The sequence below is a fragment of the Thunnus maccoyii genome, chromosome 17 (assembly GCF_910596095.1).
Source record: "Thunnus maccoyii chromosome 17, fThuMac1.1, whole genome shotgun sequence".
NCBI classification, from domain to species: Eukaryota; Metazoa; Chordata; class Actinopteri; order Scombriformes; family Scombridae; genus Thunnus; species Thunnus maccoyii.
The window spans coordinates 22407907-22431111 of record NC_056549.1 but is presented as its reverse complement, the minus strand read 5'-3'; the positions used below and the strand labels follow the sequence as shown (position 1 = coordinate 22431111).

General features: G+C 41.1%; 1 protein-coding gene across 1 annotated transcript; it reads right to left on the bottom strand.

Moving 5' to 3' along the window:
• Nucleotides 1-502: 502 nt before the first annotated feature.
• fntb (farnesyltransferase, CAAX box, beta) lies at nt 503-22987 on the bottom strand. The gene is made up of 12 exons (XM_042390048.1): nt 22742-22987; nt 20403-20467; nt 16505-16577; nt 14746-14837; nt 10988-11134; nt 9955-10038; nt 7727-7813; nt 7510-7639; nt 4344-4476; nt 3375-3486; nt 3122-3236; nt 503-945 (listed from the first exon to the last, which is right to left on the bottom strand). Exons 1-12 carry the CDS (start codon nt 22838-22840, stop codon nt 781-783), a joined length of 1302 nt encoding a protein of 433 aa, XP_042245982.1. The 5' UTR covers nt 22841-22987; the 3' UTR covers nt 503-780.
• Nucleotides 22988-23205: the final 218 nt, after the last annotated feature.

Here is a 23205-nt window from a genome sequence, read left to right as displayed (position 1 = left end):
AGAGATGAAAATGTTTCACAATAATTCAATTAAAAATCTAAGTCACAATTTGTACTGGAAGTGGCATTTTTATAATGAAGTGTTCTGTATTTCAAGCATTTTTTTTACATTTATTTTGAAGGATTCTGGCACATGAACAGCTCATTTTCAACGTCCGCCTTTACTCTCTATTACATGATGTGTTTTTTGAGCTGCACTAATCACAAGAGGACATTGAGTGCCTGAAGAACATCTTTCCTTGCTCTCACATTCATTCACTAATGTTAACAGGCTGCATTATAAACAAGAGAGAATATCTTGACTCAGATCAGAGGTTTGCAGTCCTGCTAAACTTTCCATACCTGCAAAGCATTAAGACTCTCTGCCAGAGATTCTTTTCCAAAGGTGAAATATTAAAAGAACCAAACAATAAAAGTGTTTTTAGTTGTTTAAACTACAATTTGTCTGAAATGTTCTACCAGTGATGTTTAGAAGTTGTAAAGCATTTAATAACACCATTATGAAAAGTGTTATATAAAGTTTTATTAACTTTCAGAGAATGACAACAATAGGCATTGCAAGCAAAAATTCTGCTTAATGGGTAGCTGTGCACACACACACACTGTTAACCTTTATTCAGGCAAACGCCGTCTAACTCCAGCCCTCGTGTCTACTGAGGGTCGACCACCAGACCGGTTCTCGGGCTCTTCTGCATCAGACCTGACTGCTGTTTGCAGGTTCGAGTCCGTTCCCCAGAGCAGGCTGGTTCACACACATAGAGAAGTCTCCGCTGAGGACTAACTAGGACTGACGGTCGGCTGATCCGGCGGCGGCGGCGGGGGCGGGGTCCGACGGTCTGTCGTCACCCTGCTGCCTGTTGTCGTCGGGGACAGGCAGCCGGTGGAAGCGCTGCAGGGCCTGAGCTACTTTCTCTGGGCAGATGTTGTAAACCGGATGAGTCGGAGCCTGCGAACGGAGAACAAGAGGAAAATAAGACATTTACTGTAGCAGAACGTTTAGTTTGAAGCCTCTATATCTGCTCTGATCTGGTGTGGGTGTAATTACAGTTCCAGTATTAAACACTGTTCACTGCCTCCGCCGTCCACAGAGACTTTTCATTGATTTCTTGACAATGAAACTGGCCTGTTAAAGAATCAATTTTTATCAACACTTCTAATCAGTGGAGTATATGAAACTCACAAACTCAAATACATGAATTTAAAAAAAATAATTCACCTGTCAGCGTGTGTGTGGAGGCAGACTATGTGGGCGTCTCAGAGAAGTTAAAACATGTAGTTTTAAATCAACATGACGAAAGAAATACCACAAACAAAAACATTTCACAACAAACAGCTGTAAATATATTACGACAGCCCCGTGATAAATACTACTTCTTCAAGTTTGTCAACCAGACTCTGTGACGGTGGATGAAAACGTTACAATGCAATCTAATGCAACACCACCACCACAGAGTACAGCCTCAGAAAATTTCCAGAGTTGAATCAACACTGATGTCATTTTGAAAAGAAAAAAAAAAAAAGAGAACATAATAAAGCTGACAGACGGTGTTTGTTGCAGGACTCATGTATGGATCAGATTGTACGTTTGTTCCTTTCTTTATTTAAAACTATAAAGTCATGTCACTACAGATGAGATAAAAAAAAACCAAACCGCTGCTGAGATGCACAACTATGCTGACTGTTGCATTATGTATCATAGTGTAAGAGCAGATATGCGTATGGGAAGGACTTGCTTTAGTGCCAGTAATACAACAGGAAACAGGAAAATAAAACCAACACCACTGCGGGGTGTCATTCACATCTTTAAGTGAAACCACATGTCATTTGTCTTATTTCGATAGCTTTAACTTCCCACCAAACATCTGTCTGAGCCTGTCATCGAAACCAAACCCGATCAGAAAAATAATCTCCGGAGACCGTCGCGCTGAAAAAAAAAAAAAATAAAGGCATGTCATAAATTTAAAATGCAAATGCGAAGGAACGATTTCATGCTTTCTTGACTGTTAACGCGTGTATGTGAAACTGGGTTCAGATGAGAATGCGTTCTGCACGCTGCTGATGTGAAAACCGAGCCAATACTTTAATAATTTACCACATGGAGGAAAAATGAGAAGATGAAAGAGCATCAAAGGCGAAATGAGCATCTGATGAGAACGTTGTTTTTTTTTTTAAAAGCCTTCATTTAAATTAATTTCGACGATGTTCTTTTTCCACGACCTGCTGATACACACGACGTCTGCAGACTCTGTTATTCGAACCGTTCAATCATCAGAACTAATCACATCATGTTGTTTGGTAATAAGTTAAATAACACTATGACAGCCAGACTAATGCTGGTCTTTTTTTTGACATTTGAGGATAAATTACATTCTGCTGATGCTTCAGCAGACTGTTATTTTCCTGCTATATATTTACATATCCAATCAGGGGTTGTTTTTTTTTTTTTTGCAGGCAACCCTCCAATTTGGTTATCAGACAGATATGACAAAGATCTGTGCTGGATGCAGCGTCTTTTAAAAAACATTATTCTTAGCAGATTCTGCACTGTCTACTCGGTGTATTGGTACTGCAGGGGGATTTCTGCAGGTGCCAGAGGGAACATAAATGAATTGTAGAAGGAGAAGTTTGAGCCACTTGTTTTAATCCTCCGTGCTTGGACTCAGGCTGATCTTTTGCATATTTATTGTCACAAGAACCAAAAAACTAGCAGCTATGACAGGCTGACTGCACACCGCCCACCAGCATGAGGCAGCTAGTACACCTTAAAGCAAGACTTCCTGTAGCCTCTACTGGTTGCCTGACACGTTCACAGTGACTCGAGGAAGTCACAGCGCCCGTGCAAGAAATAGTTCCACACAAACCCCCGTGAACAACCACAAACTGTCATTTTTATATATGTTCATTATATACATTGGTATGTATATATATGTTCTTCAGAGGTGCTGGTAGGTGGATTTAGTTACTGTTGGACTGAGCTAGGCTGGCTGTTTCTCATCTTGAGAGTGGTATCAATCTTCTCTAACTCTCAGCAAGACAGAACAAAACCTACAGCAAACAATACCAAACAGTTTCTAGCAGTAAATAATCTATACTTCTCCCTCCCTGCCCTGCTGCAGACTCACCAATCTGTTCTCCTCCCTGCCGAGGATCGTCTCATGATGGAAGTCCATGTTCCCAAAGTGCTGTGCTATCGAGAGGCCGCTCAGGCAGTAACACGTGTGGTAAAAATCTCTGGATCTGAAGACACATGAAGACATAATACAGGACAGTGACGGGAGTTAAACCGTGTAAATCAGAAGTCTGTGTAGAGAGAGAGAGAGAGTGTGTGTGTGTGTGTGTGTGTGTGTGTGTGTGTGCAGATGGTGTGGTACTGACTTGCCGGGTTTATCCAGCAGGCCTCCTGTTGGGTTCTGGCAGCACAGGAGGATGTACTCCTGCAAGGCCTGCTGCTCAAACATCCACCGCTGCAGACTCAGCTCCGACTCTCCTTGACGACATCATAGAGGCAAACAGAAATGTCATTAATATTTTCAGTTTTTGCTTTAAAAAAACAAACAGAAAAGATCAAATTAAAGCCATACATTCAATCAAAAAGATTGAAAAATGGGTGAAAAGTGAAAATTCTAGTGCATGCATTCAATAGTTCAACCACTTTATAGTTGACTTTGAAGGATTCTGCACATTACCAGCTTTTTCCTTTCTATTGTACGATGCATTTAGTGAGCTGTGCTAACTACAACAGGGCTTTCCTCACTGTGAACTGTGACCATCGTTTCATTCTCGCAGCAGCAAACACACAGTTTAAAGTCGTTCTCTCCGTTTAAAACAAGCTGTGAGGCTTCTGGATCGACAATTTAGTAAAACTGAAACAGATGAGTCTATATTCATTCTCTCCTTACTTCATATCAGGCTTTCAAGGCTCAGAGCGCAACCACACTGACTCTCATTCAGTGCAGCCAACCCGATGGAGGAAACACAACCCAGCACAGGAAAAAACACTGCTGTAATTCCACAAAAAAAAAAAAAAAAAAAAAGCCACCTGGAAATCAAATCCCTGCTGTGAGGCGCCAAGACTGACCACTACGCCTCTGTGATTCTCCAGTACAGCTCTGAAAACTTTACACACTTAAGAGTTTTACTGTTGTCACTGATTTTATGCTGATTGTGTGGAAAAAGTTTCAGGCCGAGTGAAACCATTTCATGTCATTATTCTCCCATATTGTCTTCAAAAAGGTGAAAGCAGTTAACCACTTTTCATTTTGTCACGACGCTCGTTTTCACAGCTTTCTTTATGAATAATAGTGACACATGGTGCTTGTGCTGCTGGGACTAAATGAGGAGTACCTTCTTTGAATAAGGCTCTGTGGAGTAGAGGTAGGAGTCCAGCCTGCCAGAAAGAGTAGCAGCCATCCACCAGTTTATTACAGCGGCCCTGGAAGCCTCCCTCGAAGCGCATCTGTCTGCTGACCACCCACCGCTGAGGACGACACACCACAAAACACATTTAATATGATTAAGAAGACGTTTTAAACACGCGCACACACACGGCGCCCACGACAGAGAGTTTCCTCTTCGTACGAGAGCTGGAATCCCACGGGGGGTCGTGCGGCACCGGAGGAGAGCGGGTGTAATTCATATTTTCTAAATGGAAAGGATTTCGCAATATCGCTGCCATGGAAACCACTAATTGGTGCCCGTTCAGTCTGTGCAGCTTTGGATTGAGTTATTATGGAATATTGAGGGGGGTTTTAATACCAGCTGGGGTGTAGTCTGTCTGAAGGTTGGACGGTGTTTAGATTATTAACTTCAGTCGGTGGATTCATCTCAACACACTGAAGACCAGAGAGGCAGATGGGAAAAAAACTCAAGTGTTCGACTAAAAAGAAAGAAAGAAAGAAAAGTTGAGCAGGGGGAAAAAGATCTGTGGGTTCTCGAGGCTCGCTAACGTCGAGCTTGAGCGGGATTTACTGTTTCGTACGAATGCCAGTTTCTGCAGAGTAGACGCAGACAAGTTTAACAGAAACATGAGGAATATGCTTCATATTTGATGTTTTATGTTCATTCTGGCCTTCATTCGTTTGAACAATTAATACCTTTACAATGTTAGCGAGATGTCTACATGCCAACATCCTTTCTGTTTCAGTAACAGGGAAATAAAAACTTTTTTTTTTTTTTAAATCTTTTATCAGTAATCTACATCATAAATTCTTTATGCATACTGAGCAGAAGCCTCAGAACAAACTGGTTATTCACTGGCCCGGGCTGCTGCTTCCTTTTTTTTCTACGCTTGACGGGTGATGTGTCAAATTGTTCTCTGCAATAAAATTTTTCATACTCAAATGAAGCAGCTGACTTTGATACACGTGTTAATAATTAACGCCGCTTAGACATCTGCGTCATACGGCTTCACGCTGACGTTCGTTGCTTCTGAACATTCAAAAGCACTTTTTAAAAAAAGAAAATAATGTTTTATTTTCTTCATTTGGTATTTTTTTTGCAGCCATGTACTCAAATTCCTATTAAAAAAAAAAAAAAAGGCCGATGACTACACTGTTGATTGTCGTCATTATAACTGCAGCGATGCCAGAACTGAGAGTTTCCATCAACATGAGTCTCTGTGTTAACGATTATTTCGTTCTTTCGGGGATGAAAGTGGGATTGTTTTCATCCAGTGTGACTCATGCTAGATCACTTGATAAAAAGACAACTTCATAAAAGCCGTTTCCGTTCACACCCACTGCCATACCGCATTATTGTAAAGAAAGAAAATGACTCTCATAAAAAAAAAAGAAAATCTACTGTGCATGAGAACACTCAGACTTCCTCTTCTTTTCACACAGATGTTTTCACACTCATCAGATACTATGAATAAATACCACAAAAGCCACTCATTTATAACAAACAGCTGATGATCGACTGTTTAATGTATTAATCATTTAGTCTAAAAATCTCTCAAAACATCCCAGAGCCCAGTATGACATCTTCAAATGTCACTTTTTGTCCAAAACCACAGTTGAGAACAAAAATATTAAAAACAGAAAAGTGGAAAATCCTCATATTCAACAAGCTGCCAGATTTGATGCTTTTTTTTTTTGCTTAATAAATGACAATTCATCCGTTTTCAAAACTCTTCTATCATCTAATCATGATATTAAACGTTGTCAGACTTGTTTTGTTTGTTCACTGCTCTGACATTCAGTCGTATCTGCTGTGGAGCGATGACAAGTGTTGTGCAGATACAGCAGGTGAGTCATACTGCTGGAGATATTCTGGACCTGGTGTTGACTTTCAACCTTTGCTGCACCACCAAAGTCCGTCTCCGCCCCGGCTGGCACCTCCTGCTCCACGCTGACGCCTGGGTTAAACCGCTGAGACAGAAATCCATATGTTGGAGGTTTCCAGGGGGACGGACGGTGACACGGGATGTTAACCTGTGACATTGGCCGCTACCACATGACTACACAGTATAAAGAAGGAAGGGGGGAGGGGGGTTTACCAGCCTGCTAGCATGCAGTGAGCAGGTTTTCTGACCGGTTGCATGCAAATTTTAGCTTTATTATTAAACAGAGTTTGAATATGTGCTAAAGTATGGTGGCGGTTGCTGAGATAGTGCTTTACATCCTTGACTTTTTGAATTTTAAGTAGTAATTCTTCCTGAATGATGACTGTAAACAGCGACAAACAAACACACTAGCTGTGTTCCTTGTTTGCTGCGAGCTGACACACCGTCTCTTTTGTCTTTTCTTGTTGACCTTAAGCTCTGTGTCAGTAAGCATCTGCCCTGCTGCAGACTCTCTGAGCAAAACACTAAAGCTCCATCCGCACTAAAAGCTCCGAGGCTGCTGTTCAGCAGCTGAATCTGACCTCTTACTTCTTCTGGAAGGAGGCAAATGACAAGAGAATCCCCCCCCCCCCTCGCAGGGATCAAAAGCGAGTCTGGATGGTTACAACACACCAGCCACTGTAGACAAACTGATGGAAACTTTGTCCCTCCGATATGCCAAGAGCCTGGTGGCAACGTAAACAACTAAAATGAAAGAATGTCGCTTCGAGCTCCAGCTGGAAATAGTTTTATGCCGCAAATAAAAATAATATGACTGAATACGAGGAAACAGATCTCAGGTGCGGGAAGAAAGTCGGTCTAAGAAAGGAAAAGAAACAGATGCTGTGAGCGTTCCTTTGTGTAATATTTTAAAGCGATCCGGGTCTTCGGCAGGACATTATCAGTGGTTTTATTAATAAAATCTGGCTCTGGGTTGTAACGCTGCCTTCTTATTTTTATCACAGCCGTGTGTGTTTCTACTCGGCCCTTCACAGCCTCTAAAGGGATATTGCTTTAGCACAAAGGCTCTGTTGTGACGGATATTGATAACATCCTTTTTTTGGTTGGAGCCAAGTGGTATCTGAGGTTACTGGGTGCAGAGGTTATTCATGTCATTCTTTTGTAATGAAAAAAAAAAAAAGAAGTGAAGTGTGGCTGTGAAAATGTAATGCGATGGGAGTTTCTCACCAGCAAGGCTTTGAGATCCAGCATGTGTTCTTTACCCAGGATGACGAGGGCGGCCGTGCCACAGAAAGTGTAGCCGCCGTGGGCCTCCAGACCCGGCACTCCGCTCAGACCACCTTCCCAGTTCTGACACCTATACACAGACGAAAACAAACTATAAAACGCTTGTTTTGCTGGACTGAGAACAGGGCAGATTGTGATTTATGGAGAAATACTGTACCTGAGGATCCAGTTAGTCGTGTCCTCAAACAGTTTAGGTGTGAGGATGTTTGTGAGCGATGCTACTGAGGCTGCACAATACGCACTCCTATCATAAAAAAAAAAAAAAAGTGGGGGGAAAAAAAACAGACTGATACAGATCAACAAAGAGAGACAGGGTTGAGCAGGAAGTCTGCTCTTCCTACACTTACACATTATCTTCCAGCGCGCTGTATTTTTAGACTGCCAGCAGACCAAATATAAACAGCCGTTTTGCTTTTTGTTCTGTCACATTGTTTCAGTTTGTACTACCTGAGTTTCCTCTGCTGTCCTGAGCTTGTAAAGCTTTACGACTTAATGACTCATTGGGAATTCAAAGATAAGGCTGGTGTTAACGTCGCCTTTTATTATCATCAACAAATCTCCTGACGACACCAGAAATGGACAATTAATTGACCTTATTTATGAGTAAGGCTGCAACTACTAATTAATGTCATTATTGATGAATCCACCGATTATTTTCTCCATAAATTGACTAAGTTTTGCGTCTATAAAACGTCAGAAGATAGTGAAAACGCTCGTTCTCATTTCTAAGTTCCCATGGTGATGTCTTCAAATTTATTGTTTTGTCGAGTCAACAGTTCAAAATCCAAAGAAACTCAATTTATTATTGATTATTAAAGTAATTACTGATTAACTTTATGTTGACTTATCAGTTATTCCACTGATTGTTGCAGCTCAGTTCATCTGTGTATCTAAAGTCTATTCTAGCTCTCTGTGCCAAAGAACTCTGCAGTTGTCCAAAAACTATGACAAAAGGCATAAAGGCTCAAATTGTTGTGTTTGACTGACATTTTCTGTCATTACAGAGAACACAGACGGTGTGGTTTCAATAGTGAAGTGTATTTTCTAGTGTAAATATGGGAACATTCCCGAGAGCACTCTCAGAGGTGTCTGCCTGACATAAAGCTGCTCCCATGAGATTAAAAATACAGTCGCAGATACACTGGATAAACTCGTTTAATCAAGGACTCTTCAGGGGATTTGTAGAAGATAATAAAAGGACAAAATAACACTAATAACACTGTTACTAGGAATTCACAGCAGACACGAGACGTCAGCGACATGTAAGCGCTACTGAAGTGTCCACACTGTCAGCAGCACAGTTCCTGAGGAGCTTCACCTGGCTGAGTGATATCAAAGATTTACTGGACAAAGTCATTCATTTACTTTAAGTCAGTAAGTAATTGAAATAGGTTCCATGTGGAGCATGCATAAAGAAGTGTTTTTATTTATTAATGCATTCATTTCCTCTTCCCAACGTAGCTGTTTACTCCTATAGTGAAAGCAGAGAGCTGATAATGAGACTGGAGGGCTTGATAAATCATTAATGAAATGGTTGATAAGTTCTCAACATGAAGTGTATTGGTGAGAAATGTGCTTATTGGTTGCCGTCCAGTGGAAACCATTTCAATTTGGTGATCTTTGAGCTTTCAGATCAATTAAACAATAAAATGCTTCCTTTATGAGTTGATAAGAGTTCTCCTGCCTCTAAAAACCTGCTGATAGAACCTTCTAGATGAGCTCTCTCACTTAAAACCAGGCTGCTTTAAAGTCGACGTTGTGGAGATGCACGCTTCTCACGAGGCGGCGACTGATAGCGAACCAGCCTGAGAGAAAGCGAGTTTAAATAAAACGTAACGACGGCTGAGCGTTAATTGGTTGGCGACAGATAACAGCCTCCGTCGAGAGTGAAGACGTAACTTTGACTTTTAAGGCTTGTTGTTCAAACGGAAGACGACACCTCAAAAGGTCCTTATTAAAAACCCCACTGCCCTCACAGATTCAAAGAGAGAAAACACACACACACACAAATACAGAAGCTCAAATAACACAAATACACTCTTATGTCTATGCGAGTGTTTCTCTTCTTCTCTATCAACACCAAAGGGGAACAAAAGAGCTTTAAATATATAAAAAAGAAAGGGAGACATGCTTTTTTTTTAAAAATCCTACAAATTTGGTGGAAAGAACCAAATGTGCAAATTTAGCTTTAACACCGAGACATCACACGAGAATGAACAGCACTGTAGATATGAAATTTACTCTCATTTATGTTTGTGAAGTATGTTTTTCATTTTGTCATCTCACTCTATTGTGATGTATGAGTCTTCCTGTTGTTGTGCTAATAAAGCAAATACTGAACAGAGGGTGGAGGGAGCGTTATCTTCCCCCCCCGAGCTCTCTCACCTGACATCCACCTCCCCTCCGACGTGCATCACAAAGGAGCCATCTGGCTGCTTCACTGACCATAGGAAATCTAACAGCTTCTCCCTGGAGAAGATCAGCACAGGAGGAGAGGAGTAGATTAGAAGGAGGAGGAGAAGGAGGAGGAGGAGGAGGAGGAGGAGGAGGAGATATATGGTGATGTGGATAGAAGGGAAGCGATAAGGCAGAGATGGAGGGAGGGGAAGGCAGGAAGAAAAGTGTCAGTGCTGCAAATTTAATAAAGCGTCGATGCAAAGTCAACACCTGCTGCCTAATCCTGCTTCACTTCAATGAAAAAAAAGGAATCAAACATTTCAGATAGAAGTGAACAGAAAATGAGCTGTAATCAAATAATTAGCCACTGGTTAAATAGCACCATGGAGATATTTCTGTCATATTCTGCTACAACTGTAACAACATTATAGTTAGTGTAGTGTAGTACTCCAAAAAAATGAATTATACATACACTAACTGATACAAAATTAATGGGGAAAAAGCCCTTGCTTTAGTATTTATTTATAATCTGAAGGCTGCGACTTCAGTACAAAAACACTGATACCCTTGATGTGACTGCACATATTCAACAGCTGTATTTATAGTACATCTTGTGACTCAGAGTTATGTTTCTCCGCCAACACCACCATGACAAAGTTCCGATCTTGGCATCTGAAGTGATTTACGATATGAAAAACTTGTGAGCTTTGAAAATCCAATGTTTTGCTGACAACAGAATTCATGGTCTACATCTAAGCTGCAAGTTAAGAGGAAGTGAGATGTTTGTGTACAATTTCCTGACATCGTGTTCGGTGATATCTAGCTCATGTCAGTCAAAGAAATACATGTCCGATATAACTCCTGTCTGTTCACATGTGTGTGGATAGAATTCCTGGGTCACACTGGTGTAGTTACTGACTTAATGTCATGGTTGATCTTATGATGGATAAAAGAAGAAAAGTTTCAGTCCTGGTATGCGGGACCGCAGGGTGAAACGGAGCTTGCGCGACCACGCTAGTACCTGTCTATAATGTTATAGGCTTCCTCTGTGCCGATGATGCAGAGGGCGTTGACGGCGGCGTAGGTGGGTGCGAGGTGGGCGTGCTGACCCGGTCCACCGGCGAAGCCTCCCGTTGGGCTCTGACAGCGTGCCAAGAACTGACACACACTGGAGAGGAAAAAAAAAAGACAAGGAGGTATGAACAAAAATGATTCCAGTTGTATGACAAAAAGTGTTCAACAAAGTGTGTCTTGCATGTTTGCTTCCTGCATCTCCACTGATTATGTAACCATAACTAATGGAGATTTATGGGTTGAAGTTGTTAGCGTTAGACAGTGGTATAAAAGTAAGTAGTTTCTGCTTGAAGAAATCAATGATAACATTTCTTCTCATTATCAAAACAATCAGCGGTGAAGTGGGACTGAGTTTATTGGAAATCCTGCCTCCCGCAGCTCTGCTCATGAATCATGATGCCCTGTTTTGTAACTTCAGGCTATAAATCTGTCTGAAAAAAAACAGTCTGTAAAGAATAAAATGCAATTAGCAGTCCACAGATAATACATCTAACAAATCAGTTGGTGCACCTGACGAGAACGTGCTGGTTTGATCTCCATGACTACACTGTTTTGAAAATCTATTAAAAAAACTATGAATAAATAATAAACTGTCAACAGCAAGCGAAGAATCATTTAACCCAGATATTGATATGTTACATCTCTTACTATTGTGTAAAAAAGTGAGTGTGACACTGTAGTATCTCCAGTCTTAGAAAATCTGGGCGATGATTGATAGTGAGTGGAAAACAGGAACTGCAGCATGTTCATGTACGTTTATGATGTGACTGAGCCTCTCAGTTTATGTTTCAGATTAAGTGTGCTTTAGGGCACTATGTTTACATAAAAATCTGTTATTCTTGTCGTGAACACAGATACAATATACATAGCTTGCTAAATTAAAAGTAAAATTCAATCACTGAATGATGGACTAAAGCGGCTGCTGTTCTCTTTCGCTAACCCCAGGCCAACTGCTCGCTTTCTACAGAGGTTGTACTGATTTCAGTGTGAATATGTCTAATTGGGTATAAAGAAAGATGAAGCAGAAAAAGCACAAGCATGCACAACAAACTTTCCCTTAGAGCTGGAATGTGGGACTTTTGATTAATTACAAAAACACTGTCAGCGCCTGCGTACATCTCTCTCTCCCCCCCCTCTGTCCCCAGGAGCATTCTGTTAAGGGCAGAGGGGAAAAAATGTGATAGAGTCGTCAGATGAGGTAATTATCTATTTGTAACCTATTTTCCCTCACAGAAATGTGTACTTCCAGCGCTTCCGGTGCACAAGTCACCACCATTTAAAAAACTACTGTGTGCTGTGAAAGACAGAGAGGTTTATCTGGCAGTGATAGGCTTAATCAGCATTGTGTCAACACGTTTGGCAATGAACAGACGTTCATTTATATGTAAAAGTTCCGCACTGCAGGTTTAAGACTTCAAAAAAAAACATTGCGAACATTTTTCTTTCCTGAACGTCACTTGGAAAACACAGTCTGAAATCCATCAGAGCATCGGAGCTGTAATTCTGCATCTCAGGCTCTGCAGAACCCAAAAACTGTGAAGCAAGCACCGCTGGGTTAGTCCCTGTAGCTGACGTGGCATTGAGCACAGACCATCCCGACCACAATTTCCTTTCTTTCCAGCCTCTGTGCTCTAAGCTGCAACCCTCACAAATGTCCTCTTCATCCTCCGCCGTGGAGAGAAATCACAAAACTGCAAGGATGCCTCGAGCCAACTGAGTTGGAAGGGAAACCTAGCTCTGGCCAACCAGCCCGGTGCCAATACTGACCTGAGAACAGTGTACATTTCATGGGACGGAGAGAGCAATCTGTTGTAGGTTGCATTGTTATAAATCCTTGAACAGGGCCTGTGTGTTTTTTGTGTGTGAGCACGAGGGCATCACAGTGGCACTGGGCAGTGCCAGCCGGTGTGTTGGCAAGCCTCACAGTAATAATGAGAGTGTGGGTTGGCAGCCTGGCATCGCTACTTGCTTTGGGGCTTGCAGAGTGTTACTTTCGATTGGCAGTTATTTTAATCAAATGACATTTTGGTGGCAATACCAGCAACACGGTATGAAGTTACAGCTGCACAAACATGTCTTAAAAACATATACCTGTCTTTCCTGCTTAAGGCTGCATTCACACCGAGTCAGGCGGTGCAGCGTTCAGCCGCAGGGTCGAGCGGAGGTGTGTGGGTTTATGGGCGTGTTAATTTGTGCTCTACAATGCAACCGCTGTGAAACAATCAGAAAATAATGTTTTATTGATCTGATTCACCGGCTTTCTCACTACCAGCGCTCCCTCTCTTAATTGACTCTCTAGCTGACTCGACCACAGCTGCTCTCTCTCTCTCGTCTTTTTTAAAATGAGTCAGGAAGCCAACAGCAAAGTCTAACTTTACTAATGTTATCAAGCAAAGTTCTCCCCTCGTCCTAGTAACGTCTTTGACCTCCCTCATGACAGAGTTTATAGCTCTTGTCAGTCTGATCTCCCGCTGTGACTGACCACCGCAGCCTTCAGCCGCAGTGACGTCAGGTTGCGTTTCTCCAAAAGTTGATTCTGGCTCAACTTTCCAGCCGCAGCCGAGCCGCACTACTCCCATTCTAATGAATGGGACAACTGGTGTTTTCGCCACACCGCCTGATTTGGTGCGAGTGCAGCTGAATACCGTCACCACTGTTGTTAATCACAATTATCGGTCTTGGTGATTTCGGGGAAATCATTACTTTCACTGCAGTTTTGTCTCCATGGCTATTAATTACAGAGGGTGTTCGATTACAGTGAAAATGAAGATTAATTGTAATTATGCAAACTACAGGGGCAATAAAAGATAAAACAATGCAGCTGTGACTAGTATCATACTGCACTGGAAAAACAAGCAGTGGCATGGCACGTTTTATTACTCATTGTAGGATTATTTAAGAGCTTTTCAGAAAAATGTCCTCTCTCTCTGTGTTGGATGATTAGAAAGAACTTTTTCCTTTTTGTGGCTGATTTTATTTGTTTAGTTCTTTGTAATGTGATGTTGTGTGTTCTTTTCTGACAAATGTTGTGTCACCATGCAGAATTTTTGGTCCATATAAGTCAATTTGGGTTAGGGCACTTGGAAATGCACGACACAATAAACAAACGATTAAAATACTACTATTGTTGGAATAAGACCATTTAAGGCTGGTGTTTACTCCATCAGCACTGCTGGTCGGACGCTCCAATAGCTTCAGATGCCCCGCCTCCTCCCACATCTATCTGACATCTGATCGGGGGGTGGGGGGGTGGGGGGGGATTGTCCCTAACAATTTCTGTGACTTGCCATTTCACACAGTGATTGAACAGGCATGTAAAGGTGCAAAGGTGTAACACTGGGAACGTCTTATAGGAGTGAGTGAAAATGCGTGCAGCTATCCCTGTATTTCCCTTCTATGAGTTTGCTTTTCATTCCACCTTCGAGTGTAGCCGTTTGGAAACAACTATAAACACATAAAACATTTGGTTTCCAACAAGGTTGAACAACAAGCCTTAGGTTTTGCTGCTGTAATTCATTATCTGTCAACATTTTTGCACTGCAGCAGCTACTGTAATAATTATGAGAAATATGTAACAGTAATAAAAAAAAGTCCTTGGCAGGGCACAGGCTTTATTTGGTTCTGTCTTTGCCCTCTGATAGTAGACTAATGGTCGAGTGCGAGTTGGTGTGTGTTTGTGCGTTTGTGTGTGTGTGTGTGACTCACTCGGAGGCGACAGCAGCAGGAATGGGCTCCTCTAGTAACTCCAGACTGTGAAGAATCCAGAAGCAAAGCCACGGTCTACTAGCATCCAGACACTGCTCGCACAGAGACAGACAAGCCCACACATACACCACATGATCAGATGGGCATCAGATGACCAATTATAGCAATAAACAAAATAGCGGGATCGGTCAGATGCAGAGATGGGAGAACAAGTCTGCCAGGCAGACAGAGCACACGGGTAAGGAAATGACCGAGCTGAGGGCGCATGGAAAAAAGATCACACCACTTATTTTCAATGGTTGGTAAAAATGTGATGGTGTTTATAATACAAACAATACAGTAATGTGATGACTTTTCTGCTGTTTTTTTTTTTTTTTATATATATATAACATCATAACTTGGCTTCTAATTTCCACTGCTGCGGTCGTTTATTGAACATATAGACACAGCACGATGTCACTGCACGACAAACACACTTGCTGTCAATCTGCTTTTGTGGCTTCAAAGGGAGCACCACTGAAACCATGAAGGCTGAAGTCAAATCGGTTGGAGCTGGAGGTGGGAAGGACAAAAAATGCTTTACTTTTCGTTTTTCTGGCGAGAGCAGAGAATAGTTCACACACACACAAAAACACAGAGGCGACCTTCCCGAGAGCAGACAAGCATATTTTTTTTTTGCAAAGTTAAAACAATGTTATTTCTATTTAAAGTAGAGTGAGAGGCAGTGAGTGTTACAGTCCTTCAGGTCTACACTAGTTTTACTGACTCACAGGAGCTAATGCAAACTAAAGGGGAGGACTAAATCCTATACATCGATCAGCCACAACATTAAAACCACTGACAGGTGAAGCGGACAACGCTGATTATCTCGTTACAATGGCGCCTGTCAAGGGATGGGATATATTAGGCAGCGAGTGAACAGTCGTTTCTTGAAGTTGATGTGTTGGAAGAAGGAAAAATGGGCAAACGTAAAGATCTGACAAGGGCCAAATTGTGATGTGCGAGATGACCGGGTCAGAGCATCTCCGAAACAGCAGGTCTTATGGGGTGTTCCCAGTAGAACTGAACCATGGAGCAACGGAAGAAGGTGGCCTGGTCTGATGAATGACGTTTTCTTTCACATCACGCAGACGGCCGGGTGCGCGCGTGTCGTTTATCTGGGGAAGAGATGGCACCGAGATGCACTGTAGGAGGAAGGCAAGCCGACAGAGACAGTGTGATGCTCTGAGCAGTGTTCTGCTGGGAAACCTTGGGTCCTGGCATTCATGTGGATGTTACATTGACACGTTTCGCCTACCTAGAAATTGTTAGTACACCCCTTCATGGCAACAGTATTCTCTGATGGCAGTGGCCTCTTTCAGCAGGATAATACACCCTGCCACACTACAAAAACTGTTCGGGAACGGTTTAAAAAACATGACAATGAGTTCAAAGTGTTGCCTTGGCCTCCAAATCCATCAGATCTCAATCTGATCGAGCATCTGTGGGATGTGATGGAAAAACAAACCCGAATCAACGTACAGGACTTAAAAGATCTGCTGCTAACGTCTTGGTGCCAGATACCAGAGGACACTTTCAGAGGTCTTTTGGAGTCCATGCATCTACAGGTCAGAGCTGTTTTGGTGGTACGAGGGGGACCTACACAGTATTAGGCATGTGGTTTTAATGTTACAGCTGATCGACGTGTCAACAAGTTTATAAAAACACACATGGCAATAACATTTGTTTCAGCGTGTTTACCAGAAGTGTGATACTATACCTCATAAGCATCTGATAAGTGACGTAAGCCCTTCTTGAGATACTGGTAGTGTTGTTCCCGCAACAAACTTGGCCTGAAGGACAAACACAAGACAGAAGGATCGATTACAAACAGGCAGCAGCTCAGATCATGTTGATGCAGACACGTGAGAAACATATGACAGAAGAGTTCTTGTTCTTGCTACTTTGAATAATCGCCTGGAACTGTGCCTGCAAATATCAGGTCATAACACTCCAGGTAGTAAAAAATGGAAATTATGTTTTAAACAATCAGCTGGCCCTCAAGTCATTTTTCTCACTTTTAGCCTTTCATTTTCATTAAAAATTGAAAATCCAGGACTGCATCTGTAGATATTTTTAATAAACAAATCTAGAAATAAATCTAAGAGAAATAAATAAATACAATTATTTGCAGTTTAAAAGGCAGCAGCAGTTTATTCTGTTTATTTTATTTCAAATGTGTCGACTCATCTGCAGCTTCACGAGTTGCATTTTCTTCTGAATTTTTCATCCACTGTGTCACGCAAATAAACTTCATCACTTTGCTCTGATTTACTCCTTTCACTTATCAAAGTATTCATTGTGAAAACCAATAAAAACTGATAACCGTGAGCCACACGCTGTTTCCCTGCATCACTTTAATGTCAATGTGCATGTGTGCGCCACAGGAGCACCAATGCAACTTTCATCTGCATCTGTAGAGCTCCTTGCACACACACAACACACACACACACACACACACACAAAGACAGCTGACACTCTCCGCCTACCTCACCACCCACCCAGTCCTATTATTGCCTGCCCTTTTCATGCAGCGAGCGCTACGACGATTGTGATTACACTCTTCCTACACAGGGTTAGTCACAGATCGCTGCCAAAGGTTTCATAGCAGCGATTCTGTAACACAACAACGGTCAGAGGGGAGGCACAGGACCGGCGCGAAGCGGCTAAAAAGCCAGTCGACTCGGCTGTTTTGATGTTGAGGACAAACCGGGCGAAAGACGAGTGTGCGAAACCTATAATCTCAATCTCAAGATGAGCAATCTGAAAAAGAGAAGAGGAAGAAAACACTTTGATGTTTTGGGCTTCATAATATACAGCACTGATATATTACTATCTCTACTTCCATTAAAAAGATTGTGTTTTCATAATCTATTATTGTGCTGATTATTTTTCTGATTAACCAATAGGTCTATAAAACATCAGAAAGTAGTGCAAAATGCCCCAAACAATTTTGTGTCCAAAGTGATGTCATCGTGTTTTGTCCTGTTAAAGACAATCTGTTATCAAAAGAGTTGCTGATCACTAATCAATTAATCAACTAACCATTTCAGCAGCTTTAAAAAGCCTTATTTGTATCAGTCTCATATTAGTTCTACTGGCAATGTTTGGCAGATCATGGAAGGTGGCATTTTTGTGTCTTGTGTGTAAAGTACATGGTAGATACTGCTGAGGTTATTATTGGATTTGGTCCGAGGAGTTCACACAGAAATTACACATGGTGGGTTTTTAAAAGGTATAAAAGCAACAAAAAAGGAAGATTTTCTCCACTAAAACTAAATCCTGGCAATGTGGCCATCATACAGGGAGACAGAGTTTACAGAATGTATGACTGAAAAATTGAATGAACAAGAAATAATGACATGAATATGAATTTGGTTTCTATCATAGACTCTTTATATACAGTGGATGGTTTATAGTCTTGGGGTGGAGTTGCGGTGGGGAAAGTTGGATTCCTGACCTCAATATTTCTAAAATCCTGTCTACAGCTCTGATAGGACAGTCATTGAAAGGTGGAGCGAGCACTCATAATTTTTCTTACATTAATATGAGAAAATGAATCTTTTATGAATAAAACAGTCTACTTACACCTGCAGTAATATCCCTGTGTTTAAGTTGACTTATTCAAATTAAATAAAGGAAAAATTTAAAGACAATTTAAAAGTGCTTGCCCCACCTAGAGCAGTGGTTCTCAAAGTGGAGTCCGGGGACCCCTAGGGGTCCTTGAGGGGGTTCCAGGGGACCCCAGCAAAAATGAGAATAATTTATTTTCACTATGATTCCATTATAGGTAACATAATGACAGAGTGTATGACTGTTTTGAGTCATGGGTTTCATATACTTTCTGTAATAAAACATCTAAAAGCAAAAATCTTATCAGATGGGGGTCTGTGGTCAGTTTAGAGGTTCTTGACATGAAAAAGTTTGAAGCACTGATGTAGAGTATTTATGAATTCTATATAGATCTTTGCTCCTGGCTGGAAGCGCCCTAAAGGACTCCAAGAGATTTCATATAAATGAATCATCAGTCTACCAAATGAAGTTGGTCTTTTGCTTTACAGCCAACTTTTAGGCGAGTCAGCACATTTGCACCTGTTTTGCACCAGCATTTGTTTATTGGCAGATCTGGGTAGCAAAATATTACATATCAGCGTCATGTTTGAAAGAATACACCAGTGGATCTGCAGTGCAAACTGCTTCAAGTATGGTACGCAGGCCAAAGAATTACCAAAGACTGCAGTCCTAAAAAACACCACTTGGATGGTCTCCTCTCATTTTCACCTTTGTCCAAAAGTTGAAAGTGAACCTTTCCTCCTATACAGACAACAGATGACACTTTTAATCACATGACCTCTACTCATTAATACAATCATGTTTCTTGTAGCAGCATAAACTGAAGAAAAAATGTCCCCATTGGCAGCAGCGCCGGTGACATTCAGGTCCGAGCAGTTGTCATAGAAATGAGATGAGTCACCCTATTAAAGGGAGGAGTGATAACAGCTGATAACGGGAGCAAAGTATGTGGGCTGATCAACACACCGTTTAAATAACAGCCATCATACATCACTGCACAGCCATCTCTATTAGCAAACAGCCACAGCCAATGAGCAGTGTCCTTGGAAATGTGTCATAATCGCAGTAGATGCATCCAACATTATGACAGTCCTATGAATAGATGATCATCATTACTATGGCGACACAATATCTGAGCACTTTGTCGCTGCGGGTTTGAACATGCATGTGCATGCTTTTATGTAGCGCTGCAGCTAATTATTTACATTATCGCCTAGTCTGCCGATTGTTGTTGATTTATTGTAATCATCAAATGTCTTGTTTTGTTCTATCAACACTCAAAAACCAGAGATTTTCAATGAACCGTGATGTAAATTCTCAACTTATCCAGCAACTTAAGAGTTATCAAATGTCATTTTGCTTACATGTTTAATCGATTATCAAAAAAGTTGCTGATTCATTTTCTGTCGACCGAGTATCGCTTATTCATTGCAGCTCTACTTTTATGACATACAGAGATGTTGTCAGGCCAGTTTCATAGAATCACTGCACCAATATCTATCTCACATGTCTGAAGTTCATTTTCTGTCTTCTTCACATGAAAGTCATTTTGACAACATGACTTTCTCAGTGAAAGTACTGCTGCATTCTTCTCTTACAAGCTAGCACATGGTATTGATGATGATGATGCTCTAGCTGAACTTAAAACAATGGAATATTTAGTGAATTTATGATTTGTGGTTACAATATAAAACAATCCATCTCTTTGGCATCTCTTTAAAGAGCAATAATTGTGTAATTTACTGCCTTTTTATTATATTTTACATCTTAGTTGTTATCTTACTCCAGTCATTTAGAAATATGTGTCATATATAATCTGATTTTTTGAACCTTTAGTTGTCTTTGATAGCTGAGACAAAAAGACAGGGAAGTGACATAAATGTCTTCAGGGAAGATTTTTCCTAGGAAGAGACTTTCATGTCAGGTGTAAGATGTGGGGTGATTGATGTTAAACGTAACATGATGTAAAAACGACAAACCTTTTCGTTTGATGGAAGCACAGACGGAAACTGTTCATAAGCTGCAGCACCACTGTGAGTACTTACTGTGGTAAACTGTGTATTTGCTTGTAAACACTGATGACTTCTTCGATGCTGCGTTCAACTTTTTTCTAGTTAAAAAGAGAAGACAGGAAGGAAGAGAGAGTGTAAACAGAGTAACAGACAGTGTGAAGCTGAAGCTTAAAGGCATGGATACGTATCCACCAACCAGCTAGTCATTATTATTAATATTGCATGTAGGATAGTTCATCTTATAAATGAAAGAAGGCTCAAGGTGTAGACTGGTTCAGTACACTTCAAGTAACCTGGGAGAGAATTTGAGCATTTGGAAGAGCCTTATCACAAAATCAGCTAGTCTATCTTTAATTCTTGTGTCATGTTGAGCAATTTTAGACATAAACGACCATTAACTTATCTAGAGCAGTTCTGTGCTGCATTTTCTTGGTACTTATCATGTGGCAGATGCAAATTAGTCATTTACATCAATGTGTTAAAAATGTCAGTGTTGTTGACATGGAGCGTGACATGACTGGGAGCCACAACAGGTGTTATACACCAAAAGCTTTGAGTAGTACCAGGCCTGTCACGTCAACTACTTTTGTTGGATGATATATTGTCACAGAAATCATTGCGATAAACAATATTATTGTCATTTTAAGATCATTTTATTCCACAGTTGCAGTGAACATGGTAACACTGGTTCAAATACCGTACATAACTTTTTGGGAGGTGGCAGGACCCCTTATTCACTTACACCATAGCGTACACACATCACAGCCCACGCACATCCACTATATGTTCACTAGTGGGAATGGAGAGTTTTGGGAGAATACAGGGTTTCTAGAAATGGCAGGAGCCAATTTTATTTGTCAGGGCGAGTGTGATGCCCACAAAAAAAAAAAAAAAAGTCCTTTTCTGTTTGTCTTAAAAAGAAAACAAACTCATAAAGCTAACTGTTGTTGAAAAGGAACAACACGCAGCATTCACTCACTACTGTTTACAACTTCTTCCAGGTTAGTGGGGATGCATAGTTTCTCAAAATTAACATGAAACAACTTAGTAATATTCCCTCAGAGTATGATGATTTATTGTTGTCACGGCTCGCTAACTTGCTTGCTTGCCATGATATTAAAAACAAGCACTAAATCGCCTGTTTCATGATTAGATTTCAGATTATTTACCTCAAATAGATAGACCACACACAATAAGTCACGCGGTTTATTCTGGCATCATGTTAGCTAAAATGTTGGTGACATTCTTATGTAAAATAACACGTATGTAAACACAGTGGGCAATGTCGAGGTCAGCAAAAATGATCGAGGTCATGTCCAAACATCGTACGATAATTCGATAACGTAATTATCGTGACAGGCCTAGGAACTACTGGTTTAATCCTTATTTATTTTCTAAACTTAGCCTATATTATTTAATGTATACTTTTAATCTGAAAAGTAACTACAGCTGTCAAATAATGAACATTTAAATAGGTTTTTCTTGCCATAATCATTCCTCCTGTTCATACTGACCATTAGATGATCCATTCATGACGTACTTACAATGTAAGTGATGGGGGACAAAATCCACAGTCCTTGTTTTGGAAAAAAAAAGCATTTAAAAGTTTATCTGAGGCTAATATGAAACTTCAGCCGTCCAAATAGGTCACATCAAGTAGATATATTTCAACATTACAGTATTTTTAGTGCCAAAGTCCCTCTTTTTGTTATTAGACTTCCACCACAGCTCAACAGGGAAACACTGTTTGAGGAAACACAAAGAGGGAATTTGATGCTAAAAAGACTGTAAATGTCCACTTGATGTGACTAACTCAGACTCCTGAAGCCTCATATAAGCTTCACATCAACTTTTAAGTGCATTTTTTTGCACAAAATGACTGTGTGGACACACTGAATTTTGGCCCCATCACTTACACTGAAAACGCATTTGACCGGGATCTTTAATAGCCAGTATGAACAGGAGGAATGATTACAGCAAGAAAACCTCTTTCAGTGATCATGTGGACACCTGACTGCTGTTTTAACATCAGAGATGAAAAATCGTGAACCTATCCTTTAACGCCCACACATTAAATGTACGTGGGCAGCGTCGTACCAAGCTTTGGTTTAATTTAACGCCTCTTAGCTAAATTAAGTCAAACTTAATCTCATTGGGGGACGTGCTAGCTACCCATGAACTAAAGCTTGCTCATTTAAATTGGCTAAAGCGCTGCCAGCAAATGAACGCAGGCTCATTTCAAGTCGTTCTTCTAATCTAGACAGTGAATAATTTAGGGTGTGACAGTTGAATATCTCACTTTTCCAGCCTCCATTTGAAGTAGAAGGACTGTTAGCATTAGCCACATTACCTAACAGAGCTAATCCGCTCACCTGCTCCACCGAAGTCACCGTTTCCACCCCGTCATCCGCGAACATCTCTGCCGAGTGACACTCGCTGAAGCACCGCAGGGGCGTCGGCACACCGTCCATGATGATACTAGGACCCGTTAGTTGTAAGGGAGGCCGTTAGTTTGTTTTGGTAGTTTCTCACTTTCACTGACTGGACTCTCCGCTCCCTTCCTGCAGACGGCTGGAGTGCGGCGGAAACTGCGCGCACGCCCGCTACGGCGTCTCCAAGGGAACAAACATCTGCCATTCATTAACGGCTCACAGTTATATTATCGCTTGAAAAGGGTGTTTTAACGTCAGTTTTAGAGTAAAATACCGGTTTATGATTGTGTGTCTTTCTCATGGTCAATGTCCAAGTTTTTTATCATCCATATTCTCTAGTTGGTGATTTGTTACTGACGTCGAAAAGCAGCACTTTTTCCACCGTTAATCTGCGTCAAATCAGC

Excerpts from the sequence above, each read along its gene's own strand:
- fntb (XM_042390048.1), bottom strand. The coding sequence starts at position 22,840 with ATGGACGGTGTGCCGACGCCCCTGCGGTGCTTCAGCGAGTGTCACTCG. Across the intron at positions 20,468-22,741 it reads CGGTGACTTCGGTGGAGCAG|AAAAAAGTTGAACGCAGCAT; the intron begins GTGAGCGGATTA and ends CTTTTTAACTAG. Across the intron at positions 7,640-7,726 it reads ACGACTAACTGGATCCTCAG|GTGTCAGAACTGGGAAGGTG; the intron begins GTACAGTATTTC and ends GTCTGTGTATAG.